Here is a 27,224-nt window from a genome sequence, read left to right as displayed (position 1 = left end):
AAAGTCTCCTTGTGGTTTCTGTAGAATTGATCTTAGTTCTACCAGTGCAGACCAGACACAAAAGGCTTAATTTGTCTTCCGTGTGACAGACTTTAAATATTTGAAGATAAATATCAAGTCCCCTTGAGTCTAATTATATTGAAAATGAGGGAAAATGGGAATAAAAGAAAAATAGGAGAATTGGTACATGTCAGTGATGGATGACGCCTCACACATTGAAACAATGCTTTTTTTAGCCACCCACAGGCTAACCATTTTACAATAACTGAAAAATACTCCTCAGACACGTTCCTGGATTGGCAATTGCTTAGATTTAAAGAGAAGAGTGGGGAGAGTAGAAAAGGCCATGTAACTTCTATCTTCCCATAGTGGCTTCAGTAGCTGAGTTACCAATGTGGGTAGCAAAGGAGATAGGTTTGCCAATTCTTGGGTAATAGGAAAAATCCCTCAGAAAACTGCTGGAGATGATATACAAACAACTAGCCCCCAATGGGTTTCCCAGGCACAATGAGTGATGTCAAGAAAAGGCGGGGCTGGCTCTGTGGCTCACTTGGTTAATCCTCCGCCTGTGGTGCCCTCATCCCATATGGGCATCGGATTCTGTCCTGGTTGCTCCTCTTCCAGTCCAGCTCCCTGCTGTGGCCCGGAAAGGCAGTGGAGGTTGACCCAAGTGCTTGGGCCCCTGCACCTGCATGGGAGACCAGGAGGAAGCACCTGGCTCCTGGCTTCGGATTGGCTCAGCCCCGGCCATAGTGGCCATTTGGGGGGTGAACCAATAGAAGGAAGAACTTTCTCTCTGTGTCTCTCACTGTCTAACTCTGCCTGTCAAAAAAAAAAAAAAAAAAAAAAAGAAAGAAAGAAAACTGGTAGTAGCTTATTCCTAGAAATGCTGATGAAATTTGTTCAGAATCGATTGACTTGCAATTTGTAGGAAAGAGAGCTCCAAATATTACATTTTTATTTCCCTGTGAGATGTTTACATCTAGGTTAATATTATGTTGAATTATTGTAACTAATTTTGTAGCTATAATTACCCTATAAGATAGTAACAAGTTTTGTCTCAGTAAATTCACTTTGAATTCCCAATTGCACATGCATGTACATAAGATCTTCAAAAAGTTCATAACAAGTGTACATTATCTAATTGCTGATTTCCATGAATTTTTAAAACTATCCTTAGATACTACGTGTGTACATATACATGGTTAGATATTCTTCAAAGTCATCTTCAAACTGATGTTAGTATCTTACCATTTTCTTAATGAGTAAAATCTTTGAGATAAGTCTTTTATATTTGTGAGTCATTTTTTTTTGAAAAAGATTTACTTTTTTGAAAGGCAGAATTAGAGATCATCCATCCGCTGGTTCACTCTCCAGATGGCTGGAGCTGGTCAAAAGCCAGGAGCCAGGAGCTTCTTCCAGGTCTCCCACATGGGTGCAGGGGCCCAAGGGCTTGGGCCATTTTCCACTGCTTTCCTAGGTGCATTAGCCAGGAGCTGAATCAGAAGTGAAGCAGCCAGGACTCAAACCTGCACCCACATGGGATGCCACCATACCAGGTGGCAGCTTTACCCTCTATGCCACAGCACATGCCCTAGTGAGTTAAGATTGTAACTGTTTGGAAAAAGTTTTCTTTTAACAACATAAAGTGTATAAATGTATTCACTTCCAAATTCTTTTGGACATAGGTTTCTTTCCAAGGGACTCTTGCAGTGCATTCCTTTCTTCTGATTGCAGGGAAGGCAGTCTGGAGAAGATGCACTTGTTTGACTGAGCCTGTCTTCCGAGTGTTCCCAAGTGACTTGCACAGCTCCCAGAAGCTGCATCTGTTTGAACTCCAGCTGTATACCTTTGAGTAGCCCTTCCTGTTAGAAACCCCCCAAATTCTGCTTTGGAACTGGGATAACTCTGTTTTCTATAAACATTATGGGTGTAGAAAAAATGTGTTTGTTTTTTTTTTTTTTTTAGGAGAAACAGACTGTATTAAATAGACTTAATTTAAACTGTGAAAATAAGCAGCTTTGTATCTTTAATTAAACACTTCATTTCTCCGTTCTATTCCTTTTTGGCTAAATAAGTATATTACTACCTACTTTACAGAGCTTTGAGGTTAAGTTTGTAGCTTAAAATAAATTCTTAAATATATAAGTGACTAAGCCTAATGAACTTTATTCAATCAATTCCTTAATTTTATTCCATCTTAATGACTTTCTTACCATGTCTTTCATCCCTATTGAGGCCCATCTCCAAGCCACGTCCCATCCACATCTCCTGAGCTACCATCTCATGAGGGTCTACAACATCTGGGCCTGCTCCAGCCCCCGCAGGCATCAACACCATGCTTCCTGTCCCCCCTCCCCGATTTCTCCAAACATTTCCTCCTCCTCCTCACTCTTACTGAGACCAGGCTCTTCCTTAAAGAAACCACATCCTCTGCGGCCCTCTTAGGGGGTTGCTGTTTTCTCTCCTGTAGACGTGGAACAGGAGCTCCCCTCCCTTCTCATTACCACTGCTGAACCACTCGTCCTCTTTTCCCTCTGATGTGTTCCTTTTCTGATGCTCCTATGTTGAGGTTGTCACCCGCTATCCTGTTTGCAATCATTTCTGGGTGTCTAAGTCAGTTCCCCCATTCATAGAATTAGTGCCTAGCTCCCTAGCGTTATAGTCAATAAATACTGGTTTTAAGTTTTGAAGATTTTGGTATACACATGGAAGATTCTTCCACTTCTTTGAATTCTGATTCTCCCTTGCATTTCTTTGGCCCTGCCTCAATGACTTACTGTCATCTGTCCTGCTATAGACCAGTGGTTCTGGACTGCAGGCACTCTGCTCCCCAGAGAACATTTGAGAATATCTAGAGAGATTTTTAGTTGTCATAGCTGCTAGGTGCTACTGGCATTTAGTGGGTACAGGCCAGGAATGCTGTTAAACATCCTATAAAGCATTCGACAGCCCACATAACAAGGAATTATCTAGCCCCAAATATCAACAGAGCTGAGATTGAAAACTCTCTTATAGATGTTGTTGTCTATAGCAAATACACCCCTCCACAATCTCAGTTCCAAAAAAAAAAAAAATCACTTTCTGACCTCCTTTACAAAAACACGGTGAGGGGAAAAACAAAAAACCTTCTCTTTACAGCAAGGCTCTTCAAGAGAATGTATTGTATTTGCTGACTTACTTTGCTTGTCCCATTTTTTTCTCGAATCGTCCTTAAATAGGCCTTCCACCACAGTACTCCATCAGAGTGGATCTCGTCAGGGTCATAAAGAGCATCCACACTGCTGAACGCCGAGGGTGACTGATAACCGTGACCTCTTGGCGGCATTTAACAGAGCTACACACGCCTGCTCTCTGCATGCTTCCTTCACTTGCGTGGACGTCACTCCTGATGTTCCTGTATCCCACTGGCCACTCTCTCCCAGGCTCCTCGGGTTTCTTCTCATCACCCCTGAAGGTCTTAAAGTTCAGTGCCCTGGAGCTTGGTGAGGCTCGTGATTTCCAAGCTTGTCTGTATTTCAGCAACTACCAGATGTACCGTCCATCAGCTGTGCATTCCAAATGTCCGTTTGCATGTCTGCTGGGTGTTTTGATCCTAACACACAAGGCAGAGGTCCCAGTCTCCACCTTCCCTCAAGCTGGTGTCCCCCTGGAACTGCATCCCAGACATCAGCACCTCCTTACCTTTGGTTGCTCAGAATGAAACCTTGGTGGTCGTTGATTTCTTCTGTTTCTTTCAGAATTCATTGCTTCAGTAAATTCTGTGAGCTCTATCTTCAGAATATACCCATGTACCCATAATTCATACACTTCTGATCACCACGCCTACAATCACCCTGAGCATCTCCCTCTTCCCCTCTGAATCAGTACAGCGCTACTCGCCCTATTTCTACCCTTTGCCCACCCTCTACTAAAAACCTGCAGCCACTAATGTGGTTCTGTCAACACTACTCTAATCCTTTCAATACCACATAGTGTGGCCTGTGATCTCACATCTTTACTTCTGAGCTCACCTCCTCGAATATGCATAGGTGCAAAATTCTTCACCTCAGGGATTTGCTGTTTCTGTTTTCTCTCTTCCTCTCAATTCACTCTCTCCTTTCCTACAGGTAATTGTTCTAAAGTCATCTTTTCAGTGTGCTTTTGCCAGACAATCTTATTTAAAAACACACCCTGAAAAACTCTGAGAAACTATCCCTCTTTATTGTATAGAATTTATTTTTCACTTCCTTAGTCTTTATCATTTCCTCCACGAGGATGAAATACCTGTCAGACTTGGATATTTAGTTTTGCTCATTGCTCTCCATAGTGCTTCCCCTATAGCAGGCATTCAATAAATACTATTTTTTAAACAAATAAGCTCAACACCAGGATAAAATCGTGGGACAACAGGAGGTACAATTAAATGGTGAATTGTGTTTCCTTGTCGGCCTAGATTTTAAAGGATAGTAAAAAGAAATAAGAGTTTGAGCCAATAAAAGCCTAGAATAGAAGTGTTAACATTTGTCTTTGTCAGTGATACCATATATATAGTTGACTTTAGGGTTTTGTATAATTTTTCACTTATGACATTGCCAAGCACACACACACACATTGATTTTTCTCCAAGTATGAATTTTTATGGATAAAATGCTAGAAGAGACCAATTCTGTTACTCTGGGTATTGTAGACAAATCATTCCAGCTAGGAATGGAGGAAACAAAGGAATAAGTTATGGTAACTTAAAATTTTCTGCGTGTATTTTTAACAGGTTGATCTAAAAGAATTTCTAAATTTTGTAAATTTGAAGGTAGTAAATATTCAGTCTTTTTTTTTTTTTTTTTTTTTTTTTTTTTTTTTTGGACAGGCAGAGTGGACAGTGAGAGAGAGAGACAGAGAGAGAAAGGTCTTCCTTTGCCGCTGGTTCACCCTCCAATGGCCGCCGCTGCAGCCGGCGCACCGCGCTGATCCTGGCAGGAGCCAGGAGCCAGGTGCTTTTCCTGGTCTCCCATGGGGTGCAGGGCCCAAGCACCTGGGCCATCCTCCACTGCACTCCCTGGCCATAGCAGAGAGCTGGCCTGGAAGAGGGGCAACCGGGACAGAATCCGGCGCCCCAACCGGGACTAGAACCCGGTGTGCCGGCGCCGCAAGGTGGAGGATTAGCCTATTGAGCCACGGCACCGGCTCAGTCTTTTTTTTTTTAAGAATTACTTTTATTTTTCTCCAGAAACCTTTTATTTAAAGAAAACAAACTTCATGCTTTTCCTAAGTACACCCTTAGAAATATAGTGATTCTTCCCATTGTACCCACTCTCCCACCACTCTTCCTCCTCTCTCTCTTATGCTGATTCTTACTTTTTACTAAGATCTATTTTCAATTAACTTGATACATATATTAATTCTATACTAAGAGTTCAACAAATTGTTTTTTTTTTTTTTTAAAAAAATCTTGGGGCCAGCGCCATGGCTCACTTGGTTAATCCTCTGCCTGTGGCGCCGGCATCCCATATGGGTGCCAGATTCTGTCCCGGTTGCTCCTCTTCCAGTCCAGCTCTCTGCTGTGGCCTGAGAAGGTAGTGGAGGATGGCCCAAGTGCTTGGGTGCCTGCACCTGCGTGGGAGACCAAAAAGAAGCACCTGACTCCTGGCTTTGGATCAGTGTAGCTACGGCCATAGCGGCCAGTTGGGGGGTGAACCAAAGGAAGAAAGACCTTTCTCTCTCTCTTTTATTGTCTAACTCTATCTGTCAAATTAAAAAAAAATCTTATCAACAGTCAAGACAAGGGCTGTTCAAAGTCATTGCATCTTTTTTTTGAATGTATTTTTTCATAAATACAACTTTAAGAACATAGTGACTCTTTCCACTGTATCTGCCCTCCCACCCACACTCACACCCTTCTCCCTCCTCCCTCTCCTACTGCCATTTATTTTTAGCTAACATCTATTTTCAATTAATTTTGCAGACATATGATTAACTCTATTCCAAGTAAAGAATTCCACAAATTGTATGAAACAAAACTGTTAACAGTCGAGACAAAAACTGCTCAAAGTCATTGCTCCTCATATAGATTACCTTTTAGTGGCTCTATTAGTCATCACAGATCAGGGAGAACAAATAGTTTTTGTCCCTTTGGGACTGGGTTATTTCACTAAGCATGATGTTGTCCAGTTCCCTCCACTTTGTTGCAAATGGCAGGATTTCATTTTTATTTCTGCTGTATAGTATTCCATGGTGTACATATCCCATAATTTCTTTATTCTTCAGTTGATGGACATTTGGGTCGATTCCATAATTAAGTTATTGTGAATTGAGCTGCAATAAACACATGGGTACAGCTAACTTTAATATGCTGATTTCATTTCCCTTGGGTAAAATCCCAGGAGTGGGATGGCTGGGTCTTATGGTAGGTCTATATTCAGCTTTCTGAGGTATCTCCATACTGTCTTCCACAGTGACTGTACCAGTTTACATTCCCAACAACAGTGGATTAGGGTACCTTTCTTCCCATATCTTCATCAGCATTTGTTTGTTGATTTCTGTATAAAAGCCATTCTAATGGAGATGAGGTGAAATCTCATTATGGTTTGATTTGCATTTCCCTTACTGCTAGTGATTCTGAGCATTTTTTTTTTCATGTTTCTGTTGGCTATTTGGATATCGTTTTTAAAAAAAATGTCTGTTCAAGTCCTTTGCAGATTTCCTAAGTGGGCTGTTTGTTTTGTTGTTGTTGAGTTTCTTGTTGTCGTTATATATTCTGGTTATTAATCCTTTATCAGTTGTGTGGTTTACAAACAATTCCTTCCCATTCTGTCAGATGCTTCTTCACTTTGCTGAGTTACTTTTGCAGTGCAGAAGCTTCTCAATTTGATGCAATCCTATTTGTCAATTTTTGCTTTGATTGCCTGTGCTTCTGGAATCTTTTCTATGAACTCTTTGCCTATGCCGAAGTCTTGCAGGGTTTCCCCAATGTTCTTTAATAATTTGAAGGTATCAGGTCATAGATCTAGGCCATTAATCCATTTTGAGTGCATTATTTTGTGAGGTGTAAGGTGGGGGTTTTGCTTCTGCATGTGGGGATCCAGTTTTCCCAGCACCATTCATTAAAGAGACTGTCCTTGCTTCAGGGGTTAATTTTAGCTCCTTTGTCAAAGTTAGGTCGGTTGTAGATGCATGAATTGATTTCTGGTGTTTGTACTCTGTTCCACTGGTCTATCCATCTGTTTTTGTGCCAGTCCCAGGCAGTTTTGACTATAAGTGCCTTGTAGTATGTCTTGAAATCTGGTATTGTGATGCCTCTGACTTTGTTTTTGTTGTATGAGATTGTGCTAGCTATTTGGGGTCTCCTGTGTTTCCATATGAATTTCAGCATCATCTTTTCCATATCTGAGAAGAATGTCCTTGGTATTTTGATTGGTATTGCATTGAATCTATAAGTTGCTTTCAGTAGTGTGGATGTTTTGATGACATTGATTCTCCCAATCCATGAATATGGATGATTTTTCCACTTTTTTGGTATCTTCTTCTATTTCTTTCTTTAATGTTTTGTAATTCTCATCAAGAGATCATTGACATCCTTGGTTAAATTTATTACAAGGTATTTGATTTTTGTTTTTTGTAGCTATTGTGAATGGGATTGATCTTAGAAGTTCTTTCTCAGCCATGGAATGTTTGTATATATAAAAGCTATTGATTTTTGTGTTTGATTTTATATCACTTTACCAAACTCTTCTAAGAGTCCCAGTACTCTTTAGTAGAGTCTTTTAGATCCCCTATATAGAGAATCATGTCATCTGCAAATAGGGATAGTTTGAGATCCTCCTTCTCAATTTGTATCCCTAATGGCTTTGGCTAAAACTTCTAGGATAATATTGAATAGCAATGGTGAGAATGGGCATCCTTGTCTGGTTCCAGATCTCAGTGGGAGTGCTTCCAACTTTTCCCCATTTAAAAGGATGCTGGCCTTGGGTTTGTCATAAATTACCCTGATTGTGTTGAGGAATGTTCTTTCTATACCCAATTTGTTTACATTTTCATCATGAAAGGTGTTGGAGTTTATCAAATGCTTTCTCTACTGAAATAATCATATGTTTTTGTTGTTCAATTTGTTAATGTAATGCATCACATTGATTTGACAAATATTGAACCATCCCTGCATCCCAGGGATAAATTCCACTTAGTCCAGGTGAATGATCTTTCTGATGTGTTGTTGGATTTGATTGGCTAGAATTTTGTTGAGGATTTTTTTCATCTACGTTCATCAGGGAAATTGGTCTGTAGTTCTCTTTCTCTGTTGTATCTTTTTCAGGTTTAGGAATTAAGGTGATGCTGGCTTCATAGAAACAGTTTGGCAGTGTACCCTCCCTTTTATTTATTTTAAATAGCTTGAGAAAAAAATGGAGTTTGTTTTTCTATAAATGTCTGGTAGAATTCAGCAGTGAAGCCACCCGGTCTTGGGCTTTTCTTTGCTGAGAAGGTCTCTATTGCTGATTCAATTTCCTTCTTGGTCATTGGTCTGTTTAGGTTTTCTGTGCCTTCATGGCTGAATTTAGGTAGGTTGTATATTTCCAGTAATCTATCCATTTCTTCTAGATTTCTTGGTTTGTTGGCATACAGCTCTTTGTAGTAATTTCTGGTGATTCTTTTTATTTCTGTGGTATCTGTTGTTACATTTCCTTTTTCATCTCTGATTTTGATTTGGGTTTTCTCCCTCTTTTTTTTTTCATTAGTTGGGACATTAGTGTGTCAATTTTGTGTATTTTTTTTTTCAAAAAAAATAGCTTTTCATTTTGCTGATCTTTTGTATTTTTTGTTTCAATTTTGTTTATTCTCTAATTTTAATTATTTATTTTCTCCTACTTAATTATTTTTTTCTCCTACTAGTTTTGGGTTTGGTTTGCTGCTTTTTTTCTAGGTCCTTCAGATGAATTGATAGCTTATTTATTTGGTGCCTTTCCAATTTCTTGATGTATGCACCAACTGATATAAACTTTCTTCTTAACACTGCTTTTGCCATATCCCATAAGTTTTAATATGTTGTTCTGTCATCTTCATTCATTTTCAGAAATTTTTTTATTTCTCTTTTGATTTCTTCAATGGCCCACCATTCATTCAGGAGTATGTTGTTCAGTCTCCATGTGTTTACATATGTATTAGAGATTTTTGAGTTCTTGATTTCCAACTTAATTCCATTGTATGAATTAGAGATTTTTGAATTTGCAGAGATTAGCTTTATGGCCTAGCATGTGGTCAATCCTAGAGAAAGTTCCATGGACTGCTGAGAAGAATGTGTATTCTGCATCTGTAGAATGAAAAGTTCTATAGAAATCTGTGAGGTCCATTTGGTCTGTAGTATTGATTACTCTGTTTTTTCCTTGGTGATCTTTCTGGTTAATCTGTCTGTTGCTGAATGTAGGGTATTAAAGTCCCCCATTACTATTGTATAGGAATCTATATCTCTTTAAATCCATTAACATTTCTTTTAAATATCCAGGTGCCCTGTCATTAGGTGCATATATTTTTATATTAGTCACATCTTCCTATTGAATTGTCCCCTTAATCATTACATAGTGCCTTTGTCTCTTTTAATAGTTTTCTTGTTAAAGTCTATATTGTCTGATATTAAGATGGCTACGCCAGCTCTTTCTTTGTTTCTGTTAGCATGACATATCTTCTTCCATCCATTCACTTTCAGTCTGCATGTATCTTTATTGGTGAGATGTGTTTCCTTTTGGGCAGCAATCTCTCTTTTGCCAGTTTCTATCTTTTGACAGGAGAGTTGAGTCCATTTACATTCAAGGTGACTATTTATAAGTAATAACTTAGCCCTGACATTTTTCTATAAATATTCCTTTTGCTTACTTTGGATGTCCTTTTTACTTTTACTGTGAGGTTTTATGCCTTTAATTTCTTTCATATTGATGACCATGTCTGTGTTTCTTTGTGTAGAACATCCTTAAACATCTTTTGTAAGGCTGGTTGAGTGGTGACAAATTCTTTCAATTTCTGTTTGTTATGAAAGGTCTTTCCTTTACCTTTATTCATAAAGGAGAGCTTTGTATGGTACAGTATTCCAGGTTGACAGTTTTTTTCTCGTAAGACTCAGAATATATCTCACCATTCCCTCCTAGCTTATAGAGTTTCTGATGAGTAGTCAGCTGTGAGTCTAATTGGAGATCCCCTGAAAGTAATGTGACAATATCTCATGTACATTTTAGAATCTTTTCTTCATGTTTTACTGTACAGAGTTTAACTACAATGTTTCATGGTGAAGATCTTTTCTGATCATGTCTATTAGGAGTTCTATGTGCTTCCTGTACTTGGACTTCACTTTCTTTTCCCAAATTCAGGAAGTTTTCTGTAATTATTTCACTAAAAAGGCCTTCTAATGCATTCTCTCTTTCCATGCCTTCGAAAGACCTGTATATTTGATGGCTTGATAGTAATTTATAAATTTCCAACACTTTTTTTTTTAGTTTTCTAATTTCTTTTTTTTTATTTTTGGTCTGACTGTAAAATTTCCAGAGATTTTTCTTCTAGCTCAGGTATTATTTCTCCTACATCTCCATGTCTGTTCTTAAGGCTTTCTACTGTAGTTTTATTTTGAAATTTTCATTTCCAACATTTTTTTATTTCTCTTTATAATCTCAATTTTGTGGGAAAACTTTCTTTTTCATGTACGGATTTCTTTAGTTAATGAATTTGCTTCTGATTACTTCTAATAATCTACCCTCAACTTTTTGAATTCCATTTCTGGCATTTCATCAATCTCTTCATCTTCACTCTCTAGTACTGAAGTCTTGCGTACTTTTGGGGGCAGCATGTTGTCTTCCTTATTCTTGTTTCCTGAACTGCTGCATTTATTATTAGGCATTTTTGGTGATACTTGTTCTTTTTTTGTTTGTTTTGTTTTTCTCTCTGTGAAGACTTTTATCTTTGAACTATATCTCTGTCACTTAGTGGATTGTCTGTTCTTTCAGTGAATATCCTGAAGGATGTGCTGAGTATTGCCAGGGAGCTCTGTTCAGTACTTTAGGGCGAGGGGAGTAACTAAGGTGACATACAAGTGGGGCGTGGTAAATATCTTTTTTTAATCAGAGGAGAGATTTGTTCTGCCCTGTTTTCATAGTCTCATGCTCCCCTCCTCTCCTCAAGGGAGGCTAATGCCTAGGTGCTAGCCCCAGTGTGTACGATTTTCATCCGTGCTGTCACAGCCACAGAAAGGATCTGTCCAGTCCTCAGTGTAAACATAGATTCTGTAGCAATGACTCTCACCAGGGAATCAGGGAGCCCTGACCATGTGGATCTGCCCACAGTGACCGACTGTCTGAAGTCCCAGCCCCATACTGCACCCTCTCACACAGCCACACTGTTTTCATATTCCCAGAACACAAGGCTACCCCAGTCAGGAGCTCCCAGCCCCCTGTCAATTCTCCCAGGCAGACTCAGGCGACTCCTCTCAGCTGGTTGCTGGTCATGCAGACATGAGCTGACATGGCTGTTGGGTATGTCCAAAATGGCACCTGCCCTCTGTTGGCTAGTTACAGGACACTAGTGCCAGGTGGCTTGGGAGAGAGAAACATGCCCCCTTTTTTTCCTTCTAGGTTGGCAGGTACACTGTCTCCCACAGGGCTCCAAGCTGGACTCCTGCCACACTCTTCCCACAGCTTAATCACCAGTGGCTTGAGCTACTGCAGTCTAGTCTCACCTCACTCCAGAACTGGTGCTGAGGCTCTCAGCTGCTGGGGCCCTGAGTTATGTGCATCCACATCCTCCACCTGTGTCCACTGTGTCTCTCTAATTTATATGGCATTTCCTCTGCCATTTTCTCCCTAACTCGTCCCTGAGACTGCGCTCTCTCTACTTTTTTAAGCTGTCTTCCCCTAGACTAGAGCAGTAAGCTCCCTCCCTCCCTATTCTGCCACCTTCAACACCTCCTAAATAGGCAATTCTTATTCTGTGAAAATATCTGCATAGCATTTACTAGAAAGACCAAGGATTTCTTCCATTTTTTCACATACATTATTTCTTTTGAATCCTGCCATAGCCAAATATGGGAATTGGGATAGGACATTCATGATGCTGATTTTGCAGTTGTGGAAACTGACATTCTAAAAATAAAAGGAATTAGCTGAGACTCCACTGTCCTGTATGAAAACTAAGATTAGAATATGTGTCATTAAAAAGTTATTTAAAAGGAAAGGGAGAAAGAGATCTTCCATCCCCCGGTTACCCCCAAATGCCTATAATAGCTAGAGCTGGACAAGGCTAAAGTGAGGAGCCTGGTACTCACTCCTGATCTCCCATGTTGGTGGTGTGGACCCAAGAACTTGAGTCATCAACTGATGTCTCCCAGAGTGTGCATTAGCATGAAGTTGAAATCGGGAGTGGAAGCTGGGATTGGGACCTAAGCATTCTTGAGTTGCAGGCATTGCAAGCAGCATCGGAACCAGGGGGCCAAATGCCTACCCTGAAAACATACTTTCTTAGGCTGGTCTAGAATGTTTCCATTTAAATGCACTGCAGCTGATTGATAGCTGGACACCCAACCTTCCTTTGAAAGAATCTGCTCTGAGCTTAGAGCAAGCAAGGTTATTTGATACGAGTCATTTAACTGCTTGTAAAGATGCCTCAAGCTTTTAAAGTAGTTTTTATAAGGGTTAGCAAAATATTTATAACTCATTCCTATCAGTTTTAAAGATGCATTTCTAATGAGTTGTAGAGGAACATAGTTAAGTCAAGCATTCACAGGCAAGATGTAAAATGTTAAAGAGGTTGCTATGAGCCTTTATGTGTAGAAACAGGAAATTTGGCAACGTGTAAAAAAATAAGTGAATAGATGAGAAAACAGAAATGGAAGAAAAAGGATAGAATTGGTATATTTACATCTTTAGAAAAATCTCAATTGTGAACTCTGAGACATTACAACGTGCTCGTTAAAGAGTGATTTGATGAAAATGCTACCATGGATAGCCTCAGCTGTGTGATTTAAAATACACATTAGCATAGTTTCTCTCTTCTTCAATTTTCCTGGTTATTAAATGTAATAACAGTACTGTCTGCATACAATTGCTAGGGACTAAATAAGTGAATCCGCATAAAGTGTCTTGCATACTGGAATTTTCCACAACAACTACTATTCTCGCATTAAAGCCTATGAGAGTTCTCACCATAAAGACACCTCTGCACGTGGGATTAACTCAGCTTTCCCCCTGCATGGATAACCATGGGATCCACACTAAACTGCATAACTCAGAAGTTTGGGAAGTGCTACTGTAGAAGTCCCAGGAGGTCCTAAGGACACAGAGTATGAACAAAACTATAGCAGCCTCTACTGCATGGAATACTTTAAAATATATTTAACAGTACCACTTTGTTTTCATCATTTTTCTGCTTTATTTTGTCTGAAAAAAATCATTCTTATCTGATAGAAAAATTGAAGCCATGGCCCAGATTGTCCACTCTTTTCTGTACCCATACTCTATACTATGTGATTTTGCAGCAATTCTCATCAAAGCATGGATTGTATTTACCTACCTCGTGCATAGGCTTGTCTTGCGTATTATGTTCACCATTAGAATACTGCAGGAATAGGGGCTGCTGTTGTGGCACTGCAGGTTAAGCCTTCCTGTGCTATGCCACTATCCCATATGGGCACCAGTTCGAGTTTGGCTGCTCCACTTCTGCTCCAGCTCCCTGCTGATGGACTGGGAAAGCAGTGGAAGATGGCCCAAATGCTTGGGCTCCTGCACCCATGTGGGAGACTCAGAAAAAGCTCTGGGCTCCTGACTTCAGTCTGGCCCAGCCCTGGCTGTTGTGGCCATTTGGGGAGTAAACCAGCAGATGGAAGATTCTCTCTCTCTCTCTCTCTCTCTCTCTCTCTCTTTCTCTTTCTCTTTCTCTTTCTCTTTCTCTTTCTTTTTCTTTCTCTTTCTCTGTGTGTGTGTGTGTGTGTCTCATTCTCTTTCTGTAACTCTACCTTTCAAGTATATAAAAAATAAATCTTGAAAATAAAGGAATGTTGCAGGAATGGTAACAATTAAAGTCTGAACTTCTACCCCCTTCTTTTCCGCAATCTTTACCATTAGAACATACCAGCCTAATCTATTGCACTATGAAGCATAAGGAGCAGAGTTTGTCCAGACCCCCAGACACGTTTGGAAGAAGCAATCCAGTCAATTCTTCAGCTGATGCCGATAAATGAATGAGCCCAGCTGAGGTCAGCCAAATTAGGCTTAGATTATGAGGATCACCTGATGACTCCTAAATTTGTGAGGATAATGAATGACGGTTATTTTAAGCCACAGATGCTAGGGTTTGTTATACAGCATAATTATAGACGTAACTATGTTCATCTATCATCTATAAGTTAGCCCAGTGGCAACTTCTCTATGGACTCTTCCCTTATGCCACACATGCCACCTGGCTTTGGTGCTCTCCGTTGATCTCCCTTTCTTATCCATGCTCCTTCTGTCCTAATCCCCACCGTCTGGTGTGATCATTTTTGACTTAGGCAGTGAGTCTCTTGGAGGCCAAGCCACTGTCTTAATTTTTCTAGAGGTTTTTCTTATTTATTTGACAGGCAGATCTACACAGGGTAGGGTGAGGAGAGAGGGGGAGAGAGATTCCATTCACTGCTTCACTCCCCAAATGACTACAGTGGTTAAGGCTGGGATAAACCAGGAAGTCCAGCCATGGGACAATCCAAAGCCAGGAAGTCTAGCCATAGGACAAACCAAAGTCAAGAGCCAGAAAGTCCAGCCAGGTCTTCCATGTGGGTTCAGGAGTCCAAGTACTTGGGCTATCTTCTGCACATTAAGTGGGGATTCGGATCAGAAGTGGAGCAGCCAAGACTCAAACTGGTGCCTATAAGGGATGCTGGCATCATAAGGCAGCAGCTTAACCAGCTGTGCCACAATGCCAGCCCACATCATCTTATTGTAAAAGCATGGTTTATAGCAGACAAGTTGCACACATAGCAGGTGGTAGAACTCAGATAACGCTTCAATGTTTAATTTCCATACATGCTCCTGGTCTTAAGGTCCCTGTATCATCTGTAAACTAGAAAATGGGTCAACTCACTGATGGATCACCTACTGAAAGCAAGAACACTAGAATTTTAAACAAAGTGCTATGTGTCTTGGTGATAGATACACTTTAAGCATGTATTTATCTCATCTTGAAATTCTTTCTAATATCTGATATGATATGAACTTAGGAAGCCTTAGTGGAGTATTTCTTTGTAAACTCACTGTATTAAATATTCACCTTTATATTTCACAGTAAGATTAATTTCATTTAGGACATATTCTGTTTTCTCCCTCCCCCTCTCAAAACCTTCCCTCCCTCCCTCCTTCTCTCTCTCTCTCCCCCTCCCTCCCTCCTTCAAAGCCTTCCCTTCTTCCCTTTCTCTTCCTTAAATGACTTTCAGGCATCGAAGATGATAAAGTCAAATATGTGATTGGCTTTGTTGTAACCTCATTATATTTCTTTTAAAAAAAAAAGATTGATTTATGTATTTGAAAGAGTTACACAGAGAGAGGAGAGGCAGAGAGAGAGAGAGAGGTCTTCCATCCACTGGTTCACGCCCCAGTTGGCCCCAACAGCCAGAGCTGTGCAGATCCGAAGCCAGGAGCCAGGAGCTTCTTCTGGGTCTCCCACGCGGGTGCTTTCCCAGGCCACCGCAGAGAGCTGGATTGGAAGAGGAGCAGCCAGGTATTGAACCAGTACCCATATGGGATGCCGGCGCTTCAGGCCAGGGCGTTAACTCGCTGAGCCACAGCGCCAGCCCCAACCTCATTATATTTCTTTTTTTTTCTTTTCTTCTTCTTTTTTTTTTTTTTTTAGAAAGTAAAAGTAGCGAAGTTTATTAGGGTAGGGACATCCGCAAGAACGGATGGGCACCTCTCCAGACAGGACCTGAGAGAGAGTGCGGGGCAGCCTCATTATATTTCAACAAGGAATGTTCTCAAATGCCTATGTTCAGAAGCAAAACTAGCCAGACACGTAGAGATGTGTTTAGTTATGATAATTCTTGAACATTTACTTCATGCCCTGTGAACTTGATATGAGATATGATTAACCCCTCTTAAGAATCAGAGACTCTTTTCAAGGTCACACATCCAGGGAGAGGTAGACTCAATGCTACTCTCCAGGCTTATTTGTTGTCTCATTCTGCTCAGTACCATTCAGCCATGTCTGTATGATAGAAAAGTGAACACTCATAGATTGCTTGCTAAGTGCCACGTAGTATAATGTGGGATGTACATACACGTTTTCATTTATCTTTCAGATGTCAGGAAGAAAGTAAAATTTTATATCATCTAGATACTATAAATGAAGCATAATTGTTAAGTATCTTGCCTGAAACCAAATGCTAAATAAGAGTCAGGATTTAAACCCAGATTCTGCTATCATGTAGGAAGCACTCAATAAATATTTTTTATGTGAATGCAAAAAATCCTATTGTAGAGAGCTGGCTGGCACATGGCACAGTGGGTTACACCGCCATCTGCAGTGCTGGCATCCCATATGAGTGCTGGTTTGAGTCCTGGCTGCTTCTTTCAATCCAGCTTCCTGCTAATGCACCTGGGAAATCAGTGCAAGATGGCCCAAGTCTTTGGACCCCTGTACCCACATTGGAGACCCAGAAGAGGTTCCTGGCTTTGGCCTGGCCCAGTCCCAGCTGTTGTGGCCATCTGGGTAGTGAACCAGCAGATGGAAGATCTCTCTGTCCCTCCATCTCTGTCTCCCTCTCTCTCTCTCTCTAACTCTGCCTTTCAAATAATAAATCTTTAAATAAAAAAAAAAAACCTCTCAGAATAAAATCAAAGTCTAGTGAATGCTGGCTATATAGAACATAATAAACTTACCCAAACTAACAATCCATAATTAGTTCCAAATCAGATAATTTTTAAAATGACTTTGAATAGTTCATCATGGGTTCAAGTGGACCTATTAGGTGTTAATCCCAAGGAAATAGTTGTATCTAGGTCTTTATGCTAGTCACATAATTCTTAGTTACAATCTGATTTGATCATGTCAAATTGGACCTGTTCTAACTATTCAAATCTGAAAATTTAGACGTCGTTTTGCCAAAACACAAATGATTTACCTAGTTTAAATTAATTAAAACTAAGTCTTATTCTACCAATATCTTACATGTATTTTCATCAGCTTTAAAGTTCTGCTTAACATAAAGTGATCAGAACAGTTGGAACGACTCAGAGCTACTGTGTAGGTATTCACACTTGTCCCTAGTAGTCTCATAAGATGATCAAAGAGAAGGAATTACACAAAAATGGTTAGGCAATGCTGCACACACCTGCTGTCTGCCATATGTGTCATCACACATCATGCCTGTGAGGAGTCCAGAGTAGACACTGGTGCTGCCCTTTTCCCCATAGCTTCTCACAATTAGTATTTGTTTATTTGGACAAACCATCTTTCTATGGAAACAGTGTTATTTTTAAAACAGTTTGGGGGCCGGTGCCACAGCTCAACAGGCTAATCCTCTGCCTAGCAGCGCCGGCACACCGGGTTCTAGTCCCGGTCGGGGCGCCAGATTCTGTCCCGGTTGCCCCTCTTCCAGGCCAGCTCTCTGCTGTGGCCAGGGAGTGCAGTGGAGGATGGCCCAAGTGCCTGGGCCCTGCACCCGCATGGGAGACCAGGAGAAGCATCTGGCTCCTGCCATCGGATCAGCGCGGTGTGCCAGCCGCAGCACACCGGCCGCAGCGGCCATTGGAGGGTGAACCAACGGCAAAGGAAGACCTTTCTCTCTGTCTCTCTCTCTCTCTCTCACTTTCCACTCTGCCTGTTAAAAAAAAAAGTTTGGAAAATAATGATTTAAACCAATCCCTGACCTTTTAAATTAAAACTGACAAGTTTATGAAAAGTGACCCCTGTTAAATATAAGAGTGGGAATAAGAGAGGGAGGAGATGTACAGTTTGGGACATGCTCAATCAGACTTGCCCCAAACGGTAGAGTTAGAAACATGCCAGGGGATTCCAATTCAATCCCATCAAGGTGGCAAATACCAATGCCATCTCACTAGTCAAAGTGCATCAGTTTCAGTTCACAATTGATCATAATGAAAGGATTAAGAGTCAAAGGGATCACATAAACAAGACTAATGTCTACTAATACTAGCTGAAAGAATTAAAAATGAGAGAACGATCCAACGTGGGAATCAGGATACACAGCAGACTCATAGAATGGCAGATGTCCTAAACAGCACTCTGGCCTCAGATTCAGCCCTTAAGGCATTTGGATCTGGCTGAAGAGCCCTTGAGAGTATTTCATGCATGGAAAGCCAAGACACTCTGGAAAACACACACACACACACACACACACAAAAACCTAAAAGAAAGATCTCTGCGAGTGAGATCCCAGTGGAAAGAACAGGTCATCAAAGAAGGAGATACCTTTCTCTGAAAGGAGGAGAAAACTTCCACTTTGACCATGGCCTTGTCTAAATAAGATCAGAGTTGGTGAACTCAAAAGGCTTCCATAGCCTTGGCAACCCATGACAAGAGACTAGGGTGATTACTGACACCAAAAACAAGAGTGTCAATTGTTAACAACAGGAGTCACTGTGCACTTACTCCCCAGATAGGATCTCTGTCCTTAATGTGTTGTCCAATGTGAGGTAATGCTATAACTAGTACTCAAACAATACTTTACACTTTGTGTTTCTGTGTGGGTGCAAACAGTTGAAATCTTTACTTCATATATACTAAACTGATCTTCTGTATATAAAGATAATTGAAAATGAATCTTGATGTGAATGAAATGGGAGAGGGAGCGAGAGATGGGAGGGTTGTGGTTGGGAGGGAAGTTATGGGGGAGAGGAAGCCACTGTAATCCAAAAGCTGTACTTTGGAAATTTATATTTATTAAATAAAAGTTAAAAAAAAAAAAACAGCTGGGAAAAAAACCTGACAAGTTTAAATCAGAAGCCATCTTTGAGTAGATCACGGAGTTTAAATTGGCTCTGACTAGCTCTCTAAGCAGTTATGATTAAATTCTCAGGAGCTCACTGCATCTCTTTTAAAAATATTTATTTATTTGAAAGGCAGAGTTACAGAGGGGCAGAGGCAGAGAGAGAGAGAGAGAAGTCTTCCATTTGCGGATTCACTCCCCAGATGAGCATAGTGGCCAGAGGTGGGCCAATTGGAGCCAGGAGCTTCCTCCAGGTCCCCAACATGGGTACAGGGGCCCAAGGACTTGGGTTGTCTTCTGTGGAACTGGTGGAATGTGTGGAATGGTGGAACTGCCGACAGTGGCTTTACAAACTTCGCCACAATGCCAGCCCTAGCTCACTGCATCTTAAAAACCATTTAAAACAGATGTAGTAGGTTAGATGTATTTGAACTGTACAACATTGTACTTAATATTTTCAGAAATGGGCAGGAAATGTTCTAGGTAGCCTGTAAAAATGACTCATTGAAGGCAGTGAATGCTGTCCCAGTGATGGCATGGGTATCACTACCTCCAAGCATATAAAACCATGTCCCATGGAAGGTTATGTGGGGGGGGGAGGGGGAGCATGGGAGTGAATGTTAGAAGATAATCTCCTCTTTGCTTCCAGTAGCATCTCGCTGTCTCACTGTGTGGCCACAGTGAGAAATGATGTCTAATATGTTAACAGATAGAAATTGTCCTGGGGGGGGCGGGGCACTGCACCTCCAGCAAGAATGTGGCAAGAGGTATGGCACAGGGCTCCTCCTTGAGATTTCAAAGTTCCACTCACAGAGCGTCCTAAAATGTCAATAAAAGACTCTTTATTCATAAATAACTGATATGCAGTAATTGACGTCTGTACATTTATCTTGAAAAGTCCGTAACCATCCAGTTTTTTTTTTTTTTTTTGCAAACTTACATAAAACATCCAAACCGTCCATTTTGTTCAATACAATATAACACAGCTGTTTGGCATTACCAAATATATATGTATATATATTTATAGATATGTACATGTGCTGAAAAAGAAGCCAGTGCAGCGTTCTCTAAGAAGTCCATTCGAGGATTTACTGTACAACATTCAGAATTTACATTGATAATACAAGGCACAAAAAGTGTGGTATGAAGCCAAGGCCATGCTTTCTTCACACTCTCTCCTCTGGCTTGCTCACTCCTTCAGCTTCATGTCAAATTAAGTGTTCAGCCCTGCTGTTGTGTCTTCTTTTTTGGCTTTGAACACATCAAATCAAAGTGGAGAGTGGTATGGGTTTGATATATGAATCACTTGAAAAAACACCCCCCACGCACCTTCCCAAAATAAACAGAACGAAATGAAATCTGTTTTTGAAATCTTCCATATACAAAGTGGGGGGTGGTGGTGGTGGTTACACACAACTTAGTTTTTTGAGTTTGGGTCAAAAATGCTTATGACTGAAATATTTTTAGGTCAAGAATTACTGGGTTGCATGTACCAATCAGAAACAGTTATGAAGAATGGGAAATTCTATGTCTTTATTCCAGTTCAGCAAAGGAAAAAACCCATTGCCTGACCCCCAAAAAACAAAGACAAAAAAAATTGCCACAGTGCCTATTCTTCCCCATCTTTTTAGGGAGAAATGTTGAATGGGAGTGGCCCGTGGATGCCAGGCTAAACCTTGGGGAGTGCTTCTGAAGAGATGTTTTCCCTTACCCTCTGCTGCGGCCTACATGGCTGCCTGCTGGTGATTTCCATCTCTATCATCAGAGCTCTCGACTGGAGCAGCATCAGAATTACCAGCTGTAGTGTCAGTAATGGGGTCATAAGCATGATACTCTTCCAAACTCCCCTAGAACATCACCTCTCCTGTGATGATTCATCAGAACCACAGTTCAATCTCTACCCTGGATAATTTTAAGGAAATTGCATAACTTGTTCAATTTTGGAATTTGTAGGTAAATAATTGCTTGACGTAAGGGAAATACCTAAGGGTTAGTAAAAGTGGAGGCAAAGGGCATTTTTGTTGTAATCGTGCCTTTTGTAAAAGAATTTTGACAGGTATTGCCATTCATGCAAAGAACATGTTACCAATTGTGGTGAATCTATTCAAATCTATTATTTGAAGCTATAACGTTTGGGGAAGACCGACATACCCCATGCTGAACGGAATATCGGGAGTAGGGAAGGGAAGTTTAATCCTAATCCATGAAGCTTCCTGCCTTTTTAATCACTGGGTTCCAATGGAGTAGGTGGGTTCTGAGACATGAAGTTCCAATGTTACTGTCTCAGGCCCACCTCATGAGGACATTCCGAATCCAAGATGTTCACAGCAAAAGGAAAAAGCAATGAGTAGCTGCTTCAAAAACCACAATTATTCTATGTGAGTTAAAGTTCCTACTTCAGATCACAGCACTACACACTAGTGACTAACGGCCAGGTCTAATTCCCATCCCCTTCTCTCTTTCTTTTTGAAAAGTCAGAGCACACAGATGGCTATTTCAATATTGTCATCGACCCCATTGCAGGGATGTGAGGAGTCCGCGTAGACACTGGCTCTCCTAGAATTGCTTTTGCAAAAACACCACATGCTGTCAATACAGCCAAACAGCTTTGTAACTGCAGCTTTCGAAAGAGTTTGGAAAGGAAAAACACAAAATATGCAACACATCTAAGATTAGTAACATTTTCACTTTTGTGACATTTGACAAAATACATTTTTGCTTGTAGTTCAGGAAAATTCTATGCAGACAAAAACAGTGGAAACTACAGAAACGGTGGCCATTCAGCTTTTGGCTAAAGCATCAATTTTAAAATACAGCGCTAGGGCAACTAACACCAAAGGGCTAATAAGATTTTGTCACTATCTGTAGGCCAACATGTTGCACTCCCATTTGCTGTGGCTGCCACCTCCAGGCCAGGCAATGGGAGTTACTAAGGATTCAAACTCTGCAATGTTTCATGAGGAAACGTAATGAAAATGGGCCACACAATGGGCCAGCCAGACTGGTTTCTCTTAGCTCCTTCTTGGCTTCTGTGGTCTCTACAGAGCTGGGACAAACCCTCTGAGAGAGCTTCACCACATTTGGTAGCTATGTCATTCAACAAATCTGCAGAGGGCAGAGAGACTAAGAAATTGAAGTGAAAATGACCAAAAAGGGGGAGAGGGGTGAGAAGCAAGTCAAAAGATGTTACAATATTTTGAAATTCACAGGTAAATTTGCCAAAAGTTAGGCAAGTGTAGAATACTACTTAAAACCATTTCTACCAGTTGAATATTCTACTTTTGCTTATCAATCCCTAGGTTGACAATTTTGGTCATCCAAAATTGCAATTAAGCTCACATTTTTAATCCAAAGAGAACTCTGGTTAAGCGATCTGACTTAATATTTCCTCTCAAAGTCAACTGAAAATAAAGGGACTGTGGCACAGGATAATACCTCTGCTGTTGAAGATAAAAAATAATAAAAAGAGAAAAGTGCCCCTCTTTAAAAAGAACTGTGTCAATTCCTTTTCATCTCTTACAAAAAGGACAATAAAAATTTTGTGGGAGTACATCTGAGTTTTATGAGACTTCCTGCACTGGTAAATGAAGTTTGCATTTAAATCCATAGAGCGAGCTTCCTTTTGGCTTAAAGGATTTTAATGTAAACCCATAAGACTGCACAAGCCATGTTGTAAAGGCTGTAAATTATCTTTATGATGCTTCAGTCTTGTGAAGCCGTGAAGTGAGCCATTTTGGCATAATTTTAAGTCATTTTTAAAGCATGACTATATGACTTAAATTTCTTTGAGTATTAAAAGATTCAATGGTAAGTGGGATATTTTGTAAAAAATTTTAAGTAACCTGCCAAGCATTAAAGGTCACTTTTAATTTTTGCTTCATTTTTGCACTAAGACTTCCAAATTAAGTGCTTGTAATGACAAGCAACTCTCTTTCAACAAAAGACATGTATGTTGACACGCAAATATTGTAATACCACAGTTTTTAGGTCACTGTGCATAACCACAAGTTCAAGTGTGAGGTAAGTCTTTGATTTTCAGTCTCTACCTCCACCGTGGTCTGTAAGTCACAAACATGGGTTCTCTTTGAGACTATTGTTAAGTACTGCATAGTCTTGCCATACAATGACCATAGAATTTCATATATTTCATAAGAGAAATGTAAAAAAAGCTGCAAATGAGACTTAAAGATGAATTTGATTAAATGTTGGGCTGAAATTGGAGGTGAAATATGTCAATTTCTTTCTTTCCTTTGTTACTCTATGTGATGTGATGTTTAAATGCATTTATAAAACCCAGGCCAGATATAAATCCTGGAAGGAAATCCTAGATATTCAGAGATTGACAATAATCTCATTTTAAAATAATCTTGATAGATCGGAGGGGAAATTATTTAAATTTTTCATTTTAAAAAGTATTAAAGTATCAAAGATCTAAAAAGGATCTGTGTGGAATCAATTAGAAGCTCAGAGAGAAAAAGGTAATAGCGTGGTTTAAAACAAAAAGCCTCTAAGATGGATATTAAAATATGATTCAATAAATTTTATATAAACTATTATTCAACAGGTAACACAGATACCTTCTGCATACCGCTGATGCCAACTAATTCTAATTTATTGCAAGGGATTGTCCATTGACTTCTAGCTCTTTCTCTTACAAACATTTTATCAGCCATGTCAAATGAGTTCCATTTCACTCGATTGTTCCTTATAAGTCGAATACCCTAGCAAAGGGATGTTTTTCTGATCTTGACATGGTATTTTGAAAATATGCTTGACAGTTCTAAGTTGATGGGTGGTTCTATATAGTAAGGCTTTGGATCCTGAGAAAAGGAAGATGCATTTGAATTACTTGTGCCAAAGCCTTTTATCTGATATTGGGACTGTATCATACCACACGCTAGCTATAGAAAATAGCCAGCACAATTCTAGAGTTCTTCAATGCCCATCCAGGGCATCATAAATTCAACCCATCTTTAAGTGTTTTCTTTTTTAACTTGGGTGAAGTTTCATAATTTTAACAAGTGATCTACAACAATGTTTAAATTTATGGGATTTCCCACTGCCAAGTGTTCTCCAGAGCCTCCATTCTAGGACTACTCTTATTTTATTCAAATACAGCCAACGTCTAAAGCAGCAGATGAGCTGCTTTGTGATCAAATTAGATCTTTAATTTTGGTTGTCCTGATTGTGGACAGCCAACCAAGCCACCCACCAGAAGAGGAACAGGAACATATCTGTTTATCTAGTCTACCTGGACATTTTGCCAAAAATGACTTGAATAGGCTGAAAAGATACGGTGTTAAGATCAAAGTCACAAATTATCTGGATTTCAGCTCTCTATAATACAACTGCCTCTTATTTGAACAAAAAGAAGCATGAATTAGGACGGTTTCATAGAAAAAAACATGATTGGTGAGGTTGAGCAGTCAGAGCTTGAGGGCTTCCTGAACAAAGCATGTGTTTTCTGGTATACTGTGGTAGAGGTATTACTCAGGTCTGCTTACTTGGATATCATTTAGAACATGGACTATCTGATAATTCCCCCAAAACACAAAAGAGGATGACCTATAGCCCTATGGAGAGATTTTATGATGACATAGTACCAAAAGGTTAGAAAATTTCAAGAACCCAGATTTAAAAGTACAGTAAATGTCTTAATTCCCTTAGAACAATAATGTTGGAGAACCAGAGAGACACTTGCCTCCTAGAATTTTGGCTTATTTGAGGCCTCTGACATCTGTAATTCATGTATTTCCTTGGACCTAGTTTGACCTGTCCTGCCTCTGCATATGTAATAAGTTGTGTTGTAATAGCATTCTGTAACTTGAGTGGCTTAGCTGGGAACAGAGATGGCTGTGTTTTCTGTTGAGTTAGGAGAAATAAATTTCCATAAGGAAAAGTGAAATGATGCTCCTTAAAAGCTCTCTACCATATTAGGGAAGAATGTGGGTAGATTTGTCTCCAGGGGGAGACATGAAGGTGGGGTACACTACAAGAGCTAGTTGGTGGTCTATCTTCCCTCTTAATCTCATCTCCAGTACACGTCTAGAATAGACAAGAAATTGGTGCTGGTGTGATATACTCAGATCTATATTCTATATGCCCTCCTTGACATTGTTGAAGTCCTACAAACAGGTTGGCAACTCTGTTTCACTTCTAAAAGTCAATTTTACAATGATTTCCAACATCACAGATGTCAGTTGGTAGAAAATGCTGACAATCTGGTAGCAGAATAAGCTGGCCCGTTGGGGCACATCATTAAAAACCTGTTTCAAAACATGCATTTAATCCATCTCTGCCTTCCCAGTTTGATAGTAGCTCGTCTTTTCCCACAGTTACTTCTATCTAGATATGCCCTCACTTTTATCTTTGCCACTCCAAACCCAAGGAGTGCACCCAGTGTTAACCCAAGTGTGGATTCAGAAGGGATAGAAGATCCCCCCCTTAGATCAACGGGAGCTTGTACCTTTCTCTGTTAATGTTTTCCCTACAAAAAATTCACTTTCTTCAACCAGGGAATCTCACTGATTGTAAAGGAAGCCTGAATTTCCCAGCCACTGGGCAGAAAGCTGCCTCTTTCTTTCCTCTTTAAAGCAAATGTCCCAAAGCTGGCCATCACTCTGTCTCATGAGAGGAAGTGGACTAGAGTCCATTTTGCCTGCTGTAGTTGAAGTCGGCTTCATCAAGCTGGGATTCCGAAATGTTCGAGAGTTTCGTGTGTGTCCTCCCAATCTCTTCAAGGGCACAGGCCAGGGAGTCAAGGTCACCATCGTGCTGATGACGAGCTTCCCACAGGTTCAAAATGACAGCAGATGGGCTACTTTGTGTAGCAAAATAAGACAAATTCCTAGAGAGAGGTAAACAAAGAACAAAACAATGACTATACTGGAACTAGTAAAAATCACCATAAGGAACATAAAATTGAATTTTGTTAGATATTATTAGTAAAGGACTAGAATGCTACAATAAGGCAGGGCTGGAGCACTTGGGTTTACACCCCAGCTCTCAACTGAAACGGCACTTTGGTGTGTCATCAACAGCCTTATCATCTACGTCATTTCTTAGTCCGGACCTTTCTTGGAGTCCTGGGTGTGTTGTATGTATTCACAAGTATGTTCATGTTTCCTTCTTGATCATCCCCTTGAAATGCTCGATTTCATGAGCTCAAGGGATGGTGTAACTCACCGCTATTTTTTCAAAATATCTGCCCCCCCCACCCAGGTAAACAGAGGGCTGTCAAGATTTGAGCTTTGATTGTTCTTCATCTTTCCTTCCTCAGGGGGCGGATATACTCATTGAAGTTGTTATCAACTGCTATGGGAGAGTGTCTAGTTCTACACCTCAGCTTTGCCCTTCCTCTCCATTCATACTACTTACAACTAATCTTTATTCTATTATTTTACAACTTGAACCACAACAAAAGCCATATAGTTCCTCCAGACCCTGTCTCCAAATTGGCCATTAGACTCCGCACTTTTTTTCCTCATTCGTAAGACAGCTACTCGTTTTCCATGCCTTCCTTGTTCTAGCCTCAATCTGGCTATGGCTACCTGACAATCATCTATGTCACTGAGAGATTAACAGAATTGAACATTCGGGACTTAATGGGCTAAGAGCCCAAATAGCAAAGGATGACATATCTATACACAAAGTTAACATGCATGGTACGGTTATTGCTCAATTTTAGTCTTAATAGGTGTACTATATATAGGATGATGGGACATAATGTATACAATTTGACCTGGGTAAGACTGTGTTTCTTGCTTTGACTTCATCTGTTTACTGGGAATGCCCCCTTCCTCGCTTCACCCCACTTACTAAGCTTGTACTCCTACAGTGGTGGTTCAATTCTCATCTCCTCTTTCCTCAAAATGGTTTATATTAGGGCCAGCACTGTGGTGTAGTGGGTAGAACTGCAGAGCCCATGAGGGCGCTGGTTCAAGTCCTACCTGCTCTACTTCCAATCCAGCTCCCTGGATTAATTAATGTGCTGGGAAGGCAGTGGAAGCACCTGCACCCATGTGGGTGACCTGGAAGAAGCTCCTGGCCCTGCCCTGGCTGTTGCAGCCATTTGGGGAGCAAACCAACAGAACAAAAAAGTTTTTTTTAAAAAAATGAAATTTTAAAAGTTTGTCTCTTCTGAACTCTTTTATCCTTGTGCTTAAACTTTCATGTAAGTAAAATGTTTATGTGAAAGTAGTTCGTAAAGCTCATAAAAAAATGGAATTACAAATAAGTTTATTTGGAGGAAAGAATTTTAAACCCATACATGGATTTTTCATAATATGCATTTTCTATGAACTTCATG

General features: G+C 40.2%; 1 protein-coding gene and 1 long non-coding RNA gene across 17 annotated transcripts in view; one reads left to right on the top strand and one right to left on the bottom strand.

Moving 5' to 3' along the window:
* Positions 1–27,224, top strand: part of LOC149127876 (uncharacterized) — a 140,868-nt gene that overhangs the window by 77,743 nt on the left and 35,901 nt on the right. Inside the window, exon 3 of one of the 8 annotated variants that reach the window (XR_016230040.1) lies at positions 3,222–3,240. The exons of 5 other annotated variants lie outside the window; for them this stretch is intronic. This is a non-coding gene — a long non-coding RNA (uncharacterized LOC149127876). Of the gene's footprint in view, positions 1–1,688; positions 1,708–1,737; positions 1,915–3,221; positions 3,241–27,224 lie in introns of those variants that run through there. 2 more of the 8 variants (XR_016230030.1, XR_016230039.1) reach the window with 2 other exon arrangements.
* Positions 19,737–27,224, bottom strand: part of UNC5D (unc-5 netrin receptor D) — a 582,366-nt gene continuing 574,878 nt past the window's right edge. For all 9 annotated transcript variants that reach the window (XM_002709540.6, XM_051833981.3, XM_089327353.1 and 6 more), the window contains one exon: positions 19,737–25,763. In XM_002709540.6, coding sequence (XP_002709586.1) covers positions 25,559–25,763 — 205 coding nt within the window. In that variant the 3' untranslated portion in view covers positions 19,737–25,558. The remainder of the gene's footprint in view (positions 25,764–27,224) is intronic.

The sequence above is a fragment of the Oryctolagus cuniculus genome, chromosome 2 (genome assembly GCF_051225735.1).
Source record: "Oryctolagus cuniculus isolate XC-2025 breed Fujian yellow rabbit chromosome 2, ASM5122573v1, whole genome shotgun sequence".
Classification (NCBI taxonomy): domain Eukaryota; kingdom Metazoa; phylum Chordata; class Mammalia; order Lagomorpha; family Leporidae; genus Oryctolagus; species Oryctolagus cuniculus.
The sequence above is the reverse complement of the archived record's forward strand: the minus strand, read 5'-3'. Positions and strand labels throughout refer to the sequence as shown.